Source organism: Schistocerca nitens, chromosome 7 (genome assembly GCF_023898315.1).
Source record: "Schistocerca nitens isolate TAMUIC-IGC-003100 chromosome 7, iqSchNite1.1, whole genome shotgun sequence".
NCBI classification, from domain to species: Eukaryota; Metazoa; Arthropoda; class Insecta; order Orthoptera; family Acrididae; genus Schistocerca; species Schistocerca nitens.
In genome coordinates, this window is record NC_064620.1 from 631,845,273 (window position 1) to 631,862,890 (window position 17,618).

At 41.9% G+C, this 17,618-nt stretch overlaps 2 protein-coding genes across 2 annotated transcripts in view; one reads left to right on the forward strand and one right to left on the reverse strand.

The window, feature by feature from the left end:
* The window catches only part of LOC126195012 (cyclin-dependent kinase 1-like), an 89,872-nt gene extending 81,504 nt beyond the window's left edge, over positions 1-8,368 (forward strand). The window contains exon 7 of the mRNA XM_049933438.1: positions 8,105-8,368. Within this exon, the coding sequence (XP_049789395.1) occupies positions 8,105-8,212 (108 nt within the window). The 3' untranslated portion in view covers positions 8,213-8,368. The remainder of the gene's footprint in view (positions 1-8,104) is intronic.
* Positions 8,369-8,491: 123 nt separating this feature from the next.
* The window catches only part of LOC126195013 (TNF receptor-associated factor 3-like), an 82,677-nt gene continuing 73,550 nt past the window's right edge, over positions 8,492-17,618 (reverse strand). Inside the window, exon 3 of the mRNA XM_049933440.1 lies at positions 8,492-9,257. Within this exon, the coding sequence (XP_049789397.1) occupies positions 8,675-9,257 (583 nt within the window). The 3' untranslated portion in view covers positions 8,492-8,674. The remainder of the gene's footprint in view (positions 9,258-17,618) is intronic.

The window sequence follows — 17,618 nt, forward strand, 5'->3', positions numbered from 1 at the left end:
GTTGCCTTGTGGCAGGGCAGTAGAATGTTGCATGTTTCAGAGGAAAGCGGCCTTGGCTTCACTAACTGGACCATGAGGGAGGTACACACAACTGTAAAAAAAATCCGTCGACCTCACAGTGCTATGTGCTGATGAGGTGAATGGCTGTTGAGGTAAAACAGTCTCTAGCAGACAACCTTTGGACCTCCTGATGCTCCCTAGTTGTATAAGGCTTGCTCAGGCAAGCAGAGCTCTGCCTATGTCGTCGTTTGTTTCCCTGGCATCCCGTGGAATCCCTATGGAATGGCCTCGTCAAACAACTACTCCTGATGGGATGGGTGTATCATCAGGTAGTACCTCCACCCACTCATCAAAGAGAGCTCAGCTGATCAGTTCTCCTGAGAAGGTCGCAGAATCATAGTAACAGGGAACTAAAATGTCGTAACACTTTCATTGTGGCCAAAAGAACAGGGAAACCTTTGAGAAGGTCTACCATTTCTATATTCACAAGGCATTAGAGGGTATTGCTGGCTCCCTAAAAAGTGTCAAATGACTTCGTAATGAAACACTTGCAGTTGAAGCTGCTAATTCAAATCAAATAGCTAAGCTTCTGGGATGTAAGGCCGTCGATGGCTAATGAGTCAGGGCCGAGTTGCATAACACACTTCTGTAAAGGCGTGGTTCCCTGCTCCGATATAATGGAGGTGGATAAGGTGGAGTTACTTGAAGAATGGAAAAATAGGGCATCACGGAGGTACAGAACTATATGATGAGTCAGTTGCACATTAGAAAAATCTGTAATGTTTATTCTCACATATAGCACTCCAGAATTACCTGAACACATCCTTGCAGTCTATCACTCTTACGGTTTGCCTGTTTGTAACCCAGTGTGATGCTTCAGATGGCAAATATGTGGCCATACCACTATGGGGTGTAATGGGAGGGCTACGTGTGGAAATTGTGCAGGCTCCAACGAAGAAACAGGCAATTCTTATACATTTCCTCCGAAATGTATAACCTGCCCCTATGGAGCAGAAAGTGTGAGGTTTACAATGAGGAAAGGAAAATTCAGGAGTTGAAAGTCATGAGACACGAAGCTAAAAAAGCTTTCAAAGCTATGCAACCTCCACTTTTTGCTAGTTTTTCTGGACCAGCCCTTAAGAAGCGAATCGTCCAGTGTGATGCCTCCACACAAATTCAGATCACAGGTTCAAGTATGAACACACGCAATTGTCAGTGTACCAGGGGGAGAGGGGGCTACACTTGAACCAGAACTCGTTCGGAAGCCATCGGTGATAGGGCTTACCACCTAAGCCACATACTGCTGCCCACCATCAGAACCCTTATAAGCTGTCCATACTACCCAAGCAGCAGACTCTTCCCATGTGTTAGGAAAAAGTCCTTCAAACTGTAGTTCAAAGTCGAAGAAAGTGGCAGTTAAACCTTCGGATTGGCGAGCTCTATCCCTCTCTGGGGGGACTCTGCTCTTGAGGATATGGAATTCCACTTGGAGGAACCAGAGAGCCGGGCACTGTCTAACATTCCCTCTTGACCCCCAGGTAAATCACCGCCTCAGAGGGAGAAAGACAAGACCAGCCATCACCAATCAATAGCTCCCACAGGGCCTTCCGTGTTGCAGTGGAATTTAAATGGATACTAATCCCATTTGGAAGAATAGCAGACCCTGGTTCATGAAGAAAGTTCTGCATTTGCTTGCAAGAAACTCTTTTTAAAGTCACAGACATACCTGCATTATGGGGTTACAGTCCCAACAGGAAGGATGATATTACTGGAGACAGGGCTAAAGGTGGAGTGGCCGTTTCCATTTGACAGATGCCACTCCTCTCCTCTCCTGTCCTTGCTTGCTCCAGGGGTTGAATTATCAAGTGCCTCATCCGTTCTGAGAATATCTGCCTTTTGAATGCGAGTCAGACGAGACACTTTTCTACAGCTACAGGGTCTTTTTCAGCCATTGACCATTGTTTTTGCTCCCCAGCTATTGTGGACTCGGTTCAGTGGCAAGTTTCTACAGATTTATATTCTTGTGACCACTTCCAGTGTGGCTTCATCTGCCAACTTGGACGGCGGTTGATAGGAGATCGCAAAGATGGGTGATTCAAAGGGCAAATTGGTTGCAGTGCAGTCGATAGGCTATTTTTGACTAAAAGGATTGTTCACAGGAGACGGTGGCCCATATCCCTTATGAGGTCCAATGGGCTGCCACATAGTCCATCCACTGGTCTAGTAACAACCTCAAACAGTAGCCTGTGTCTTGGTGGAATGACAACTGTCGCTTGGCAATCAGGCCCAGGCGGTCAGCTCTGTGGAACTTCAAACAGCATCCAGCTACAGAAAACATTCATGCCTTCAGATCAGCAAGAGCACATGCAAGGCAAGTGATAAAAGAATCAACTGCCATTAATCGGTCCACTTCCACTGTGCAAGTTTAGGAATGAATAAGGTGGATTTCCAGCAAGGGAAGTACACGTCCTACAGCCTTGTCAAGATATGGGAACTTCATGGACGTGCCTGAAGATGTGGCTCAGGTTTTAGTTGAACCTTTCTTTACAGTCACTGCCTCATCCAGACAGGCTCATGCTTTTCATGTGTTCTGTAGGGCTGTGGAGATAAGGAAGCTCCATTTCTTCTCGCATAATAAGAAAGTCTACAATCTTCCATTCTCCATGTGGGAACTGGAATCGGATCTGTCCATGGCCAGAGACACTGCTCAAGGACCTGGAGAGATTTAGTATGCCAGGTTCAAGTCATCTGTGCCCTGAAACAGACAGACAGCTCATCTCGTTTCAATCGGATCTAGGCTGATGGACAGTACCCCAAGACTTGAAGGAGGCAATATTAATTCCATTATGGAAACCATGCAAGGACAACAGTTATCGGAGTGTAGCCCTTACCAGTTGTACAGGTAAGACTCTTGAATGTATTGTCAACTGCCACCTCATCTGGCTGCTCTAATAGCGAGATCACAGGAGCCACTCACAGTGCGGTTTCAGGCACTACCGTTTCACCCTTGACAACTTAGTTCTACTGGAAATAGTGATACAGGAATCCTTACACTGAAACCATTTGGTTTGTGTGTTTTCTGACCTCAAAAAAGCATACGACACTACTTGGTGGTGTAACATCCTTCGCAACTTCATGAATGGGGACTACGTGGACATCTGCCACGTCTTATCCAATCCTTTCTCGAGAACCGGTGCTTTAGATATCGCATTGGTGATGCCTTGCCTGACTGCTACATTTCAAAAGAAAAGGGTCCCCCCAAGAGCAGTGTACTCATTGTCACATTGTTCGCCATTTGCATTAATGGCATTTCCTCTCCAGTCAGGAGCTCTATCAGATGCTCTTTGTGGTTGACTATGCAATATTCTGTTCTTCCTCAGATCTTACAATGATGACAAGGCAGCTATGGCTGACCATCAGGCGGCTAGAAACCTGGGCCAAAACACTGGTTTTCAGCTCTCACCAGATAAGACTACATATGTCAATTTGAACCATGCTCATCAAAGTTTTAACCAATCAGTGCTTACAATGGGGGACAATATTTTACGTTTTCAAGACACTGTGTGCTTTTTGGGTTTATTATTGGATTCAGAATTAACTTAGTTCCCACACCTGAAAAACCTGTGAACAAAGGGCTTCCAGTCATTGAATATTTTGAAATGCGCTAGCAGAAAAGTATTTGGATCTGATAGGTCCCACCTCCTGCAGTTTTATATGGTATTTGTCAGATTACATTTAGTTATGGCAGCATGGTGTATGGATCAGTCCATATTTCCTACCTCAGAAGCCTTTCAGACCACCCCAGTCCAGAGTCTGTGTGCAGATGCTGGTGATCCACAACTCTGGATTCGGCGATGTATCCTTTTGGCTCGACAGGCAATTAAAATCTCAGTGTCACCTCAGTCATTGGCATTTAGCGCGGTGATCCAGCCCAGTGTTGAATGTCTGTTCAGGAATCGGTCCCATGCGACCAAGCCATTCAATATACGTGATACTGGCTGTATAAAGGATCTGTATCTATCTGACCACCGGACACACAACCAGGGATGGAACGTGTTGCTGCCTTGGTGTCTTCAGGGGCCATAGTGATTTTAAGGTAGACGTGGTACAAGAAAACTTGTGCTCCAGATTACATTTTTACAACTTTTTCTTCCATTTTAAGCACGTACTACAGATTTTTCATTGTTTATACAGGTGGATCCCAGCAAGAGAATGTCCTCAGTTCCTCTGTTTTCTCTAATAGGATTTTCGAAGTGCGTCTTTTAGAACAATTCACAAATTATGATGCGGAGTTACACTACTGGCCAATAAAATTGCTACAGCAAGAAGAAATGCAGATGATAAACGGGTATTCATTGGACAAATATATTATACTAGAACTGACATGTGATTACATTTTCACACAATTTGGGTGCATAGCTCCTGAGAAATCAGGACCCAGAACAACCACCGCTGACCGTAATAACGGCCTTGATTCGCGTGGGCATTGAGTCAGAGCTTGGATGGCGTGTACAGGTACAGCTGCCCATGCAGCTTCAACACGATTCCACAGTTCATCAAGAGTAGTGACTGGCGTATTGTGACGAGCCAGTTGCTCGGCCACCATTGACCAGACGTTTTCAATTGGTGAGAGATCTGGAGAATGTGCTGGCCAGGGCAGCAGTCGAGCATTTTCTGTATCCAGAAAGGCCCGTACAGGACCTGCAACTTGCGGTTGTGCATTATGCTGCTGAAATGTAGGGTTTCGCAGGGATCGAATGAAGGGTAGAGCCACGGGTCGTAACACATCTGAAATGTGACGTCCACTGTTCAAAGTACCGTCAATGCGAGCAAGAGGTGACGGAGACGTGTAACTAATGGCACCGCATACCATCACACCGGGTGATACGCCAGTATGGTGATGACGAATACACGCTTCCAATGTGCATTCACTGCAACGTCACCAAACACGGATGCGACCATCATGATGCTGTAAGCAGAACCTGGATTCACCCGAAAAAATGACGTTTTGCCATTCGTGCTCCCAGGTTCGTCGTTGAGTACACCATTGCAGCCGCTCCTGTCTTTGATGCAGCATCAAGGGTAAACGCAGCCATAGTCTCAGAGCTGATAGTCCATGCTGCTGCAAACGTTGTTCAGCAGATGTTTGTGCAGATGGTTGTGGTCTTGCAAATGTCGCCATCTGTTGACTCAACGATCGAGACGTGGCTGCACGATCCGTTACAGCCGTGCGGATAAGATGCGTGTCATCTCGACTGCTAGTGATACGAGGCCGTTAGGAACCAGCATGGCGTTCCGTATTATACTCCTGAACCCACCGATTCCATATTCTGCTAACAGTCATCGGATCTCGACCAACGCCAGCAGCAATGTCGCGGTACAATAAACCGCAATCGCAGGCTACAATCCGACCTTTATCGAAGTTGGTAACGTGACGGTACGCGTTTCTTCTCCTTACACGAGGCATCACGGCGACGTTTCACCAGGCAACGCCGGTCAACTGCTGTTTGTGTATGAGAAATTGGTTGGAAACTTTCCTCACGTCAGCATTTTGTAGGTGTCGCCACCGGCACCAAGCTTGTGTGAATGCTCTGAAAAGCTAATCATTTGCATATCACAGCATCTTCTTCCTGTCGGTTAAATTTCGCTTCTGTAACACGTCATCTTCGTGGTGTAGCAATTTTAATGGCCAGTAGCGTATATGGCATTACGATGGTAGAGGAGCGGGTTCACACACACAACTGTGTTCAGACTCGCTTAGTGCACTACAAGCACTTAACAAATGTATCCAAGACCGGTTGATTCACCTCATCCATGACTCCATACAGCGGCTCCAACACTGTGGCAACGTGGTGATCTTTTGCTAGGTTCCTGGCCACATCAGGATACTGGAATTTGCATAGCCGACAAAGCAGCCAAGGATTCATGTCGTTATGGTGTTGTCCGTCATTGTTCCATCCCGTTGCAAGTGTTCATCTCATTTCTGACACACATCGTGTTTCAGTGGGAGACTGAATGGTAGCAAGTGACAAAACAAATTGCCATGTCATTTTCCGGTGTGATCACACACGTGCTTGGCAGACTTCGTGTCAGCCTCACCGCTGGAAGGAGGCGCTGCTTTCCGAGCTGCGCATTGGACGTAGCCCTGTAACGTGGCTTCCTCCTCCGACAGGAGGATCCACGACTCTGAGAGGTTTGTGGTGTGCCACTTTCAGTTCATCATATTTTGGCAATGTGTGTCTTATGTACTGATATCGTGGCAGCCCTCAGTCACAATGGAGACCTCCACACCATCCTAGCCCATACTGATACCATTGTTAAAAGAGTGGTGAAATTTTGTGAACTGTCGGACCTCATCTCTAAATTGGTGGGGAATGGAGGTGAAGTTTAATGCATAATAGACTGCTCCACATGTGGGGGGCAGCCTTCATCCCCACCCATGAGATAAGCATGCTGGCTTTTTGTCGGGGTGCTGAGGATAATGAAATTGAGCACCTGCCTGCCTAAAAAAAAAATAATAATCATCATCATCATCTTGAACTTATTATGAATGAGAGTAGAATTCAGGATCTGAAGTGTTCTGCAACTTTTGTTTTTGTCTTCTGTCCACTATTGACCATTTGCAGAAGTTGCTGCTTTTGTTTTAACATTAGAACATTATGCGCCCATTTTTGTTTCAGTGGCATATTGCAAGTGATGAAGTCAAAGGAAAAACAAAAAAACACAATCATTGTTTACAAACAGAGACAGAGAGCTCTCTGTATTGTTGCGTGTTGTGCATTGTGTGATCTTCTTGCCAAGTCTCTCTTCCCCCACCCTTGCCTCGTGTGCTGTGGTAGTGCCTCGTGTGCTGTGGAAGTGACACGTGAGCAGTAATAAAGCATTTGGTCCATTGTTGCGAAATACATAATGGAAAATATGGTAGTGTGCAGCATTACATATGTACAAACTTACTCAATTTAGGTGAAGAGTGTCATATGAAATATGCAATTTCGGGACAAAATTTTAGTTTGTTATATGAATTATTCAAAATTCAATTTAAGCAGTAGCTTTTTAAATGTAATTTGGCAGGGCCAAAAATGTAATAGGGTTTAATAGAGTTTCTGATGTATCAGATTTTGAAATAGTGAGGGTCTCCTATACTTCCTTACCCAGCCATATAATGACATTAATCACCACTAAATTGGCTGAGCATGTGAAAGGGCATAGAAATGTCCACCTCAGGGACACTTGGTACCCAGCTGCCAAGTACATCGTACAGCCTGACTCGAGCGATCTGATTGCTTGCTACACCACGTGGACTGTTTGGATCTTCCCACTCAACACTGGTTTCTCTGATGAACTCCAGAGGTAACAACTTGCTCTCCAACACATTCTGACATCCCTCCTGGCATCCTCACATCCCTTCTGGAGGCAATCTCAATTAGCACACCCCTCCCCCCCTCCATTACCTCCTTTTGCCTTTCTGTGGTCCTAGTTCTTAAATGCTCTGTTCATTTCTCTTTTCCGCAAACTACCTTTACTATGTCATCTTGCACTATTCAGACAACACCCCTCTCCCCCTTCATCTTTGTCTGCTTTTGTCCTCACTACAGCTGTGTTTTGGGACCGATGACCGTAGCAGTCTGGTCCCTTTAATCCCACAAACCAATCAACAGCTGTGTTGCTTTCCTCCTGGTGCGTTTTCACTTTAATCTTCCCCAACCTGTTCCTCTCTTCTCGTAATGAAGGTATGAGTTCTGAAGGTTAGGTAAAGTCGCTTTTACTTTTGTGTCTGTATCAGCAGTATTACTCATTGTGCCTACTGAAGGTATATGATGGCCAGCAATTGTCTCACAATTTATTAGCTCCCTCAATTGGATTTTCCTTTGGTATAAAGGTGTAGGTGGAGAAACATAGTGAATGCATTGTATAAATTGAGTGTTTACTTTGTGCCAGGCTTCCAAGTATTTTATCACAAAAATATTTATAACTAATTTCAAATATTTAAGTACTGTTGTGAAATAGAAATGACACTATTATTCTACATATTAGTGTAACATATTAGTGTAAGGTAGCATCAAAATTACATTGCATAACTTTCACTTTTTCCTTCCTCCCACAGAAATTACTGGTCTACAGTCCGCCTGATAGACTATCTGCAAAACAGGCCATAAGGCATACATATTTTGATAAAATGGACATGTCCAAAGTACCGACGACTACTGCGTGAGAATTTATATTTATTCGAGGAGTCCAGGAAATTTTATAGAGAAGAATGTCAAATCATTTTACTTTGTGAATATTTCCTAACCATTCTGTACTTAGCTGTGTACTATAGCAACCACATAAAAGCATGTCAGGAGTGAACTGTTCTTCAAATTCAAAACATATTTTATTGTTTTATCCCATATGTACAATTTATACTTGGGTTTTTATTTATAGAATCTTAGCATTTGTTTTAAAATGTCAGTAGCGTAATATTCAATACTAGTTCCACCTGAATTATAAATAACAGGAATATAAAATATTTAAGTTTATAGTTTTTGGAAAAATATTTAAAATGTGCTGTAAAAGATGAAAGTGGAGTGTTGTGTCAGTAATGTACAGTAATAGTGTATTGTGGGAATAATAGGTCTTAAAACTTGTTGACTGTGCACGTTTTTTCATTTGTGAAGTCTATATAGAAAGTTGACTACTTGACTAAGAGAACAGAAAGATGCAAAAGAACGGTGTCCTTATAGAGATAGCTACCTGTGTGCAGCAAGTCTCTACTGTAGATCAGTATGAAGCAACTAGGGTTGTCACTGATGTGTGGCTTCTGCCAGTGAATGCTGTGACACCTGATAGAATGAGCCGGTTCAATGCTAGGTGAACTAAAGTCTTGCATGTTGTCCTTCCTGTGATTCTGTGCAAGAATGGATAATCGGACGGTTAGGTTAAATGGCCACGGAAGTAAGGTGTCATGTTCCCCGCGGGTAAGCCCGATACCTGCCATGTGCAAGAAAGTACCTGCCCAGTAAATCAGGTACATGCGATAGCTGCCAGAGGACACGTAAAAGCTTTGGCTTCTAACTGTCGTGTTTTCGGGCATCTCGAAAACGTGATGTACCCGCCAGTAATAGTTGAAGGTGAGCCGTCCTTGAGGATCCGTGAGGAGACTGCTGTTGTAGCGATCAATTTCTGCTTCTCGGCTGCTGGGTTCTGCGCTCTGCAAATGAGCATTGTTGTCAAGTGTCTCCTCTTGTATTTTGTATGTCGAACTATCCACCGACGATCTGCAATCAAATACAGAAGATGTATTCTTAGTACATTACACGGTTAGAATAAATTTCTAGATTAAACAACATTTAAAACAATATTTTGTAAAAAACTGTGAAGGAAATTCTATTTTGTAGCCTTTTCTGGGAGAAAATTATGCATAAATATTGACTTTTTTCGTCTTTATTGTTTGAAAAGTCTTGCGCTTTGTCATTTCTAATTAAGTTAAATTATTTTAATAAAATGTAGCTGTCATTCAGATGAAAAATTGTGTAATAGAATTTTCCATTTGTTGAATAAATGTGTGACTTATTCACTGTTCGGTACAATGTACTGTTGCTGTTTATTGTTACAGAGCAACTTTCATAAACATCAATATTCATAATATATGTTATTTTATGCTACGCTGATTTTCTGTCTTAACTAAGAGAACCTATAGAGGGGCAGGCTCTTGCTCAGTTCTACCCTGTGCACCTGTTGCCTTCCTCGGAGTTGCCAGCTTCCCGTCTCCCAACAGCGACTGCTTTCTTCCTTTCTCCTCCTACCCATCCAACGTTGTTATTACATACTACACTTTCCATTGTAACCATCTCCCATATTAAAATGTTGCTTAACTCGTAAATATTTGATGGATATCAGGAAAAGACATTATGCTCAGCTGGTAAATTAAGAAATTAATATCCCTCTCCATCTCCCTCTCTATCCTCTTTTCTCGCTACCCCTATGTGCTTCGAAAACCGTTTAAAATATGATAAGAGCAGTACTTCATTATTACTACAGGGTGTATATGGCCCGAGACATTTGGGAAAAACCTGGGAATTTTTTTATCCGGGAAAAACCCGGGAATTTTTTAGAATTCGGGGATTTTTCATTGTTTCAGTTTTCAGTTAAATTTCTGTAGGTTTGACGTATAAGATCTGATATGCTGACAAAGAACTTTAGCCCACTACTGCTGAATAATATTGCATCAATACAACAAAAATCAGAGAATAACACCAAAATAAAAGTTTAGTTGCAGAGAAAATGGGTAATTTACACAATGCACTGACCAGTTTTCTGACACCAAAAAGTGTCAAAGGCTTTAGGTTGAAGATTGTGCAGTATGTCCGTAACAACTAATGTGCATTCGATGTGCGTGACATCGCAATTGTTTACATTTCTAACAGATCACTGGAAAATATTATGAATAGTGGCTTGAAAGATGTTACTTTCAAAGTAAATTACCACTCGAGATGAATTATATTACATGTGAGAATGTGCAGTGAATTTCTTAAATCACAGGTCGTTATAACTCTCATTCAAAACATAACACTTTGAGGATCAGCCATTTGAAAAATTTTGGGCCCAGAAGATAAGTCATTTATGCCACTGTTTAAAATTTTACCAGCACATTTGTGTTTGATATGACTTAATGTGTAACACACGCTAAAAAAAAAAAAAAGACCGAGCTTCAAGTTAGTTTTCATATTTAACGTTGTTCTTTCATAGATAAAAAATTATGCCATCAATGGCAAAAAGTATAATTGACCTTCAAAAAAAGTGCATAATGTGTTACTGAGCAATGTCACAAGTCTCTTCATGCCAGAACACTTAGAAAAGACGAAGTGTTCTGGCATACAGAGAAATACCAGTTCGCTTCTTTTCTACATTGTTTGCCAGTGAATTCTCTCTTTGTCTCCTAACAGCTCTAACGTTCGCTACTTCTTCTTTCTAACTAATCCTATAAATGGACAACAGAAGGCAGCCCCAGTCAAGCGACAGGTAGCGGGACATCCGTACCTTGCTCCCGTACGAAATTAGTCCAGTTGTAGAGCGAAAACCTGTGTCAAGCGCAGCTACTATACTCCCCGCTCTAAAATTTGCTTTCGGTAAGGACAAGTATGTCTTTTACCTCTTCCATTCCTCAATTTTTCTAATTTTATTATTGTTTTTATTTAAATGCAAAAGCTTGCGGTTTAATCGTTGTTAAAGACCTTTAATTACTTTCTTCCGTTTTAGAAAAATAAGTGATTTGTTCCGTAAAATATTTTGTGCGTTTTTACAGTCTTTTCTTTTCGGATTTTCGTGTTGCTAAATTTTACCTCAGGTCTATGTTTTAATACTTAATTCCTTAAATTAGGTTAATTTTTCAAACATTTTTGAATCACGAAAGTTATTGTTTGCAATGTATATTTAAACATCTATGGGGGTTAGCAGTTTAAAATAAATAACGTTATCATACTCATTTGTTTTAAAAACATTTTATTAAAGAAACATTTTAATTATTATTAGAAAATACAATAAATAATTTAGAAGGAAGTACCATCTTTAACAACAAATACTGTAATTTAGGAATTGACTTGGAGTTGTGTGCGAGAGCATTGAATCGTTCTGTAATAGATTCTCACTCTGAGCGTTTTGAATGGCCCCCCTCAAGTATTGCCTTCTTCTCTTTAAGCTGTCTTATTTCTGCATCAACAATCACCCTTTTAGTCAGATGATCCTTTTTCCTGGATGACTCGACATTTCGATTTTTGAGGTCTTCAGCATATCGATCTCGTGAGTTTCTTACAGTGTGTATAAGGGACTTTGTTATAGGCACCCCTTGGACTCCGCCGTGTGTCTTGACTGCGTCGTACACCAGTCTTGTGCTCACTACAGATTGTGATCCCTCATACTGTCGAAGAGGCACTCTTTGTTCACTGAGAATCTTCGCTCCGCATCTGCTTGACCATGCGACAAAGTGAGCGCGATTTCCATTGCCTTCTGCAGCTCGTGGCACGTTGCATTCTGGTTCTTCAGACATTTCATCCAGAACTCATCCAGCCGTTGCTCCTTTTTGTTTGCTTCGAATTTTGTTTTGCAGTTCTTCTTTACAACAGAAACGTATTGCACTTCTGCAGTATCGGCACATCCATCGTCCATTCAATTGCTCTCCACCAAAACCTGTAGAAAGGAATGAAATCGTTTGGAACCAGCCTCACTGCGCGCTATTGCGGGACCAAAGCAGCTTACAGCTTTTGTCAACCTAAAGTGTAGGGGAGATTTCTCCATCAACTTTGACACGAGCTTGATCATTCCTCTTCTGCATTCGTTCCAGAACTTAGCGATTTCCAGGACTGTGAGAGACCTGCACTTCCTGAACTCATTCTTGATGGTGAACCCAATCTTGATGTGGTTCCCACCCAAAAGATTGGATTATTTGTCCAAATTAACTGACTCAGAGATCTTCATCGGCTGGACAAATCGTGTCATTGTTGTCTCCATTATGTCTGTCAAAGCAGAATGGAGGAACGGTGCTAGCGGCCAATCGGATTGGAAATCCTTTAGGAAAGGTGTCAAGTCTCCAGCATGAGTCTTGAAAAAGGCAATTTTCGGACCGCATAGCTTGTCCTTGAGGTGATCCTCTACTACTCTGTAGCTAACACATTTTGATTTGTTTTTTTCTTCCAGCTTTGCAACAAATATTCGCAGAAACGGAAGGATTACTAGAGTTCGCTCAGCAACGTCCATATTCTCCAGCCATCGGATTGCGCAACACTTTAAGGGAAACAGTTCCGATTCCGTTGTCAAAATATACGGAGCTCTTCTGGCGGGGATATCCTTAAAAAGATTGTACAAGGCACGTAAAAACTGAATTATCATCCACTGTGTTTCCTGAATTGCGGACTTGAAGGCGCCGTGAACAACGTGAAGCCCACACGTTCAAATTTCCAGTAAAACGATGTCCACCCCTTCAATTTCTTTCAAAAATTTTATAAGTTCCCTTAAGACCGCGAGGTTGACACTAGGGCTGTCCATCGATACTTGTAAAAGTTTTTTCATTGCTTCGCAAGGAATTATTTTCTTGAAGGACTCAAGTAGCTTAGCTGCCGTCAAACTTACTAGAAAAGCCGATGCGTGCACACTAGATTTTTTTTGTAATGTCCCAATAATGCACTAAAATGTCCATCTGGATTCTTTTGCACACCTTGTTCAAGGTTTTGTCAAAACAAACAAGAATCTGTGATGCGTTTACGAGGTCAGCTTTAATTTCAGATTCAAAGAAGGGAGCTAGTCCATATTGCACGATATAACCGATTTTGTCCTTTTGTAAACACACGCTCTTGGCCACTTCACTGCCGGGAACATTGCGGGGAAAAGTAACACGTCATTCGCAGAACTACGCAGTGACTTGTGTGAAACAATGCACTCCAAACAACACAATATTTCCGCCTTTGTTACATCGTCCTTTGTCATCCGATCAATTCCTCTTAGTTTATCCCCGGGTTTTGACACTGCAGTGACATCCTTCTGCGGAGGCGCAACAATTCCAGCGGCCAACGCCACTGTTGTTGACCCAGCGGAATCCGCAGATGTGGTAGTGGAAGTAGAATCTGTCTACTGGGTTGAAGTGGTCGCCGCCGGTCCGGTGTAGACGTACAAACTTGCTGTGCTTCTCATGGCAGCTGCTTTCACGACGTGCTTCTTGAATTTTGTCATGTGACTATAAAGGTCTGTGGGTACTTTCACCAACAAGTCCTCGAATGCTGGATCTGAAAGGCAGCTATCTTGATAACCAATCAACATGGCACAGTCGTAGTGATTGTTGGTGGGCAACCTTTATTGGAGAAAGAGGAACGATGGATGTAAATAAGGCTGTGCCTCGTTATTACGCATAATGAAATATGATACAATGAGTGTTACCTACCTTGTGAGTTTATAAAACTTTGCCCCGCACGTGCACAGAATTGCATTCAACAGGTAAGCTGAGCACACTGACAATAGTCAGACTGTGTGATTTGAAAAGCTAGCGAGGCACGTTTGAAAACACTGTCTCTGCCAAGCAACAATCAGCGTTAATTGTGATATTAGTAGCGCTGCACTTGTCGACCCTTTAAGGAACTATGAATGACAAGACTTATCAGCCAGTCTTACTCCAGTAATCTGTTGCAAGTTTCTAGCTAATTTTACACGTATAGTAAAAGATGAAAGATATTAAGGCCACCACACTCATCGACCAAAGTTCTGAAGGCTTCACCACCTTAGCATTCTAGCTTATTCCTTACCATGAGGCTACTTCTCTCTCTCTCGGTTACTTGCTCTCGTCTGCCACCCACGATTTCTAAGTTATGAAGTCTGCTGGTTATGAACGACGTGGCCTCCCAATTACTTTACAGCTGAGGCGCTCTACTGTATGTAAAAATTCCCAAGTGCTTTAGGAGTTGGTAGACTTTCTATTTAAAACCTAGATTCTGTACCAGCGTACATGTTGATTTACTTGTAGAGGAATGATTTACCCGCTTAATTTTAAAATATGGTTTACTCGACATCCAGTATATCGATGAAGTCGCTTTTTATGTATCCCTCCGTACCTAGAAATGTAATAAACGCTCTTCAGCCGTTATTGTCTCCACATTATGTTTTCTTGCTGTTCTTTGACGTACTTGTAAACCCCCTCTCCATATTTTTCTGCTAATCGAGTCCACAGTAAAGGAAACTCTGGATGATAATTCAGTTTGTACGTGCCTTGTAAAACATATTTAAGGATTTACATGCCAGAGTAGCTCTGTATATTTGGACTACGGAATCAGGACGGTTGCCCTTCAAGTTTTGCATGATCAGATGGAAAGATTAGGGGTTTTATACTTCCGAGCACTGTAGGAAACGAAATCCAGCAAAAAACAACGCGTTTTGGAAAGATCTTTGATTCGCATCGGCATTTGAACTACATGTTTGCATAGTACGGAAGTAGATGTGCGAAATAAATCAAATACAGCAGTTCAGTTTCCGAAGCATTCTTAGGTTCCTGCCTAACCACGCCCTCCAAGAAAAAACAGCAAACATTGTTAATGCCCAATATTGTGACAGTTCAGCTTTTCGTGAAGATGTAGTGTACTTACATTACTTTAACCCATTAACCTTTCGTCTTCGTATGTTCGCGATATTTAACAATGATGTTGTTAGTGGTTGATTACATAACATGTCTTATGCTCTGAACGAGGCCCACGAGAAAGACAGGCCGCAGCGCGTACGTCACGAAGAACGGCCTGAGCTCGCTCGTTCCCTTAACTCAGCGGGCAAAACGGCGTTTCTAAATCTGTTGACTCGCAACTGGGCGCGTGCATATTAACGAGAATTGCATCTTGTACTGGAATCCGTTATTATGAAGTCTTACTGATTACTATTCGTACAACAAAATTTAAAATCAATTCTCAATAGAAATGGTATAACCACTCGTTTATAGCATTTAGTTTCTTCTTCGTAACGGTTCTCCTTTCATAGAAGATGTGGTACCTTACGCAACTGATAATCATTTTGGCATGATTTTAAATGTCAAATTAGAGCATGTTAGTAGGCCTATGGACTTCCTATCATTGTAGGACTAACAACGGTAAAAGTCCATAATAGTGCATTCCTATAGGTGATGCAGTTCTCGTTCGTACATACACATCTAGTTACGGATTAATGGGTGTAGCAATGCACTTTCCTGAGTTGAGCAAGCTTGGCCTATCTTCGTGACGTACGCGCCGTGGCCTGTCTTTCTCGTAGGCCTCGTGCTCTGAATAACTGTCGTCATTCGGTAGCGAGACCACGTGACATGAGCTATGGCTGACAAAAGCGCATCGCTCAACGCAATCTCTATTTTAGAGCTTCGGAAGCTACCGTGCTGTAATTTGTGGAATTTGTGTATACACTTCTGCAATACGATAATAAACTGTGTGCATATTCCCACACATCAAACCTCTTTCCAAACGCATTGTTTTTCGTGGATTTCGTTTCCTAAAGTGCTGGGACGTCCTCCGCCGGTATAAGACCTTTAAGATTCAAAGGACTGATAGTTTTTACAGTTCCGAGGGAAAGTATACTGTTGCTTAACACGGATGTATTTTTACCCGCATTATACGTAATTTCGTCCGGGAGAAATTGTGTTTTTAACCGGGAAACCCGGGATTCCCCCCCCTCTTTCTTCTTTCCTTGTCCACGTATACACCCTGTACTACAAATTTCAAATGTTATAAATGGAAAAATTGGAGGATAGTCGTGCGCAAAAAGTCATGAAACTGAAAGATATCCCTGTAACAGTGTAATAGATTAATATGGGGATCAGCCAGTATATTGTAAAAAATATTCTGAGCAGGAACTTGGGGACTGCACAGAGTAATGGTGCTTAACCCATGATTGGGTGTGCCTTTGTATAAAGTGCACAGTATGCTTTGTACCACAATTGCAAGCCAATACCTATTCCTTCACTGTCACTTTAGTTAACACAGTAATAAGTTGCATTGTCATACGTCCAAATGAGTAGTGTTAACATAGAATAAAAAGTGAGCTAAGTGAGAAAAAAATTTACAATCTGCACAAAAAAAAAAGATGCAGATTCCAAGGTAGCAACACAATCACATACTGAGACAGTTATCTAGGAATGAAATAGGCTTTTAACAGGAATCTGATGCAGCTGCACTGTTTAATGCTTCCAGTGGGTCATTTAGTAGGGCCCGGATTAATATGTAAATACATATTTTCATTTTGAGTAATTTTCATTCTTTTTGTAGTTTTCTACATAAATCATGACATTTGAAGTCTGAAAATGTAGTTTTATTTTTACTGTATTTCAAAGTTTAGTCCATATTTTTATATAAAAACTGCATGAATCCATATTTTGAATGCTACGTTATGTAAAACTGATTTTTTAAAAGTGTAACAGCATTAAAAAATTTATTAAGACATTTGAAAGCCTCAGAATGGATGAGCAGAAAACACAGATTGCATCATCTGAAGCAGCCTAGTCTTTCAGATAGCCTGCAAGTCTTTGAGTGTTACTTCCAAGGATTATGCGAAGAGGGAAAGGAGCAAAATCTCTTCCAGGGAGTGAAGCATCGAAACTATGTTTTTGGAGTGGTTGGGAGGGGAAGCAGTTTTTGAAATGTTGTGCACTACTGTTAACATACCCTTCCATACCAGTTACATTCTGTAGTGAGAATGTCTCACCAAAGTTACAAGCTTTCGGGAAAGCACATTTATAAACACGCTATTATCAGATGTGGCACTTGTCTGTAGTAATGAACACGGTATTAAATTGAGGCTGGGGAAACACAATTTCTTTCGATGGCAAAGGTCAACCTAGACGTCCGTGAAATCTACCAGTGGAAACTAGTGTGCAAGGGCTCACTAAGAAGTTTAGAGACAATACTTTGTATACCGTCATCGTCGTAGATATGTTACATGATTATTCTGCCTTTTATGCTAAAACAGTTTTTCTCTTGTTTCCCAAACATGCTTTGGTACCTCATTGCCATCATCAGTGGATTTTGTTTATTGAAAACATGTTTTTACATTACACGGTTTTTGCAGCACCATCCTTGTGATGTCCAGCACTGATAGCTTGTCATTTTTTGTTTGTGACCTTTTTTCTTCTG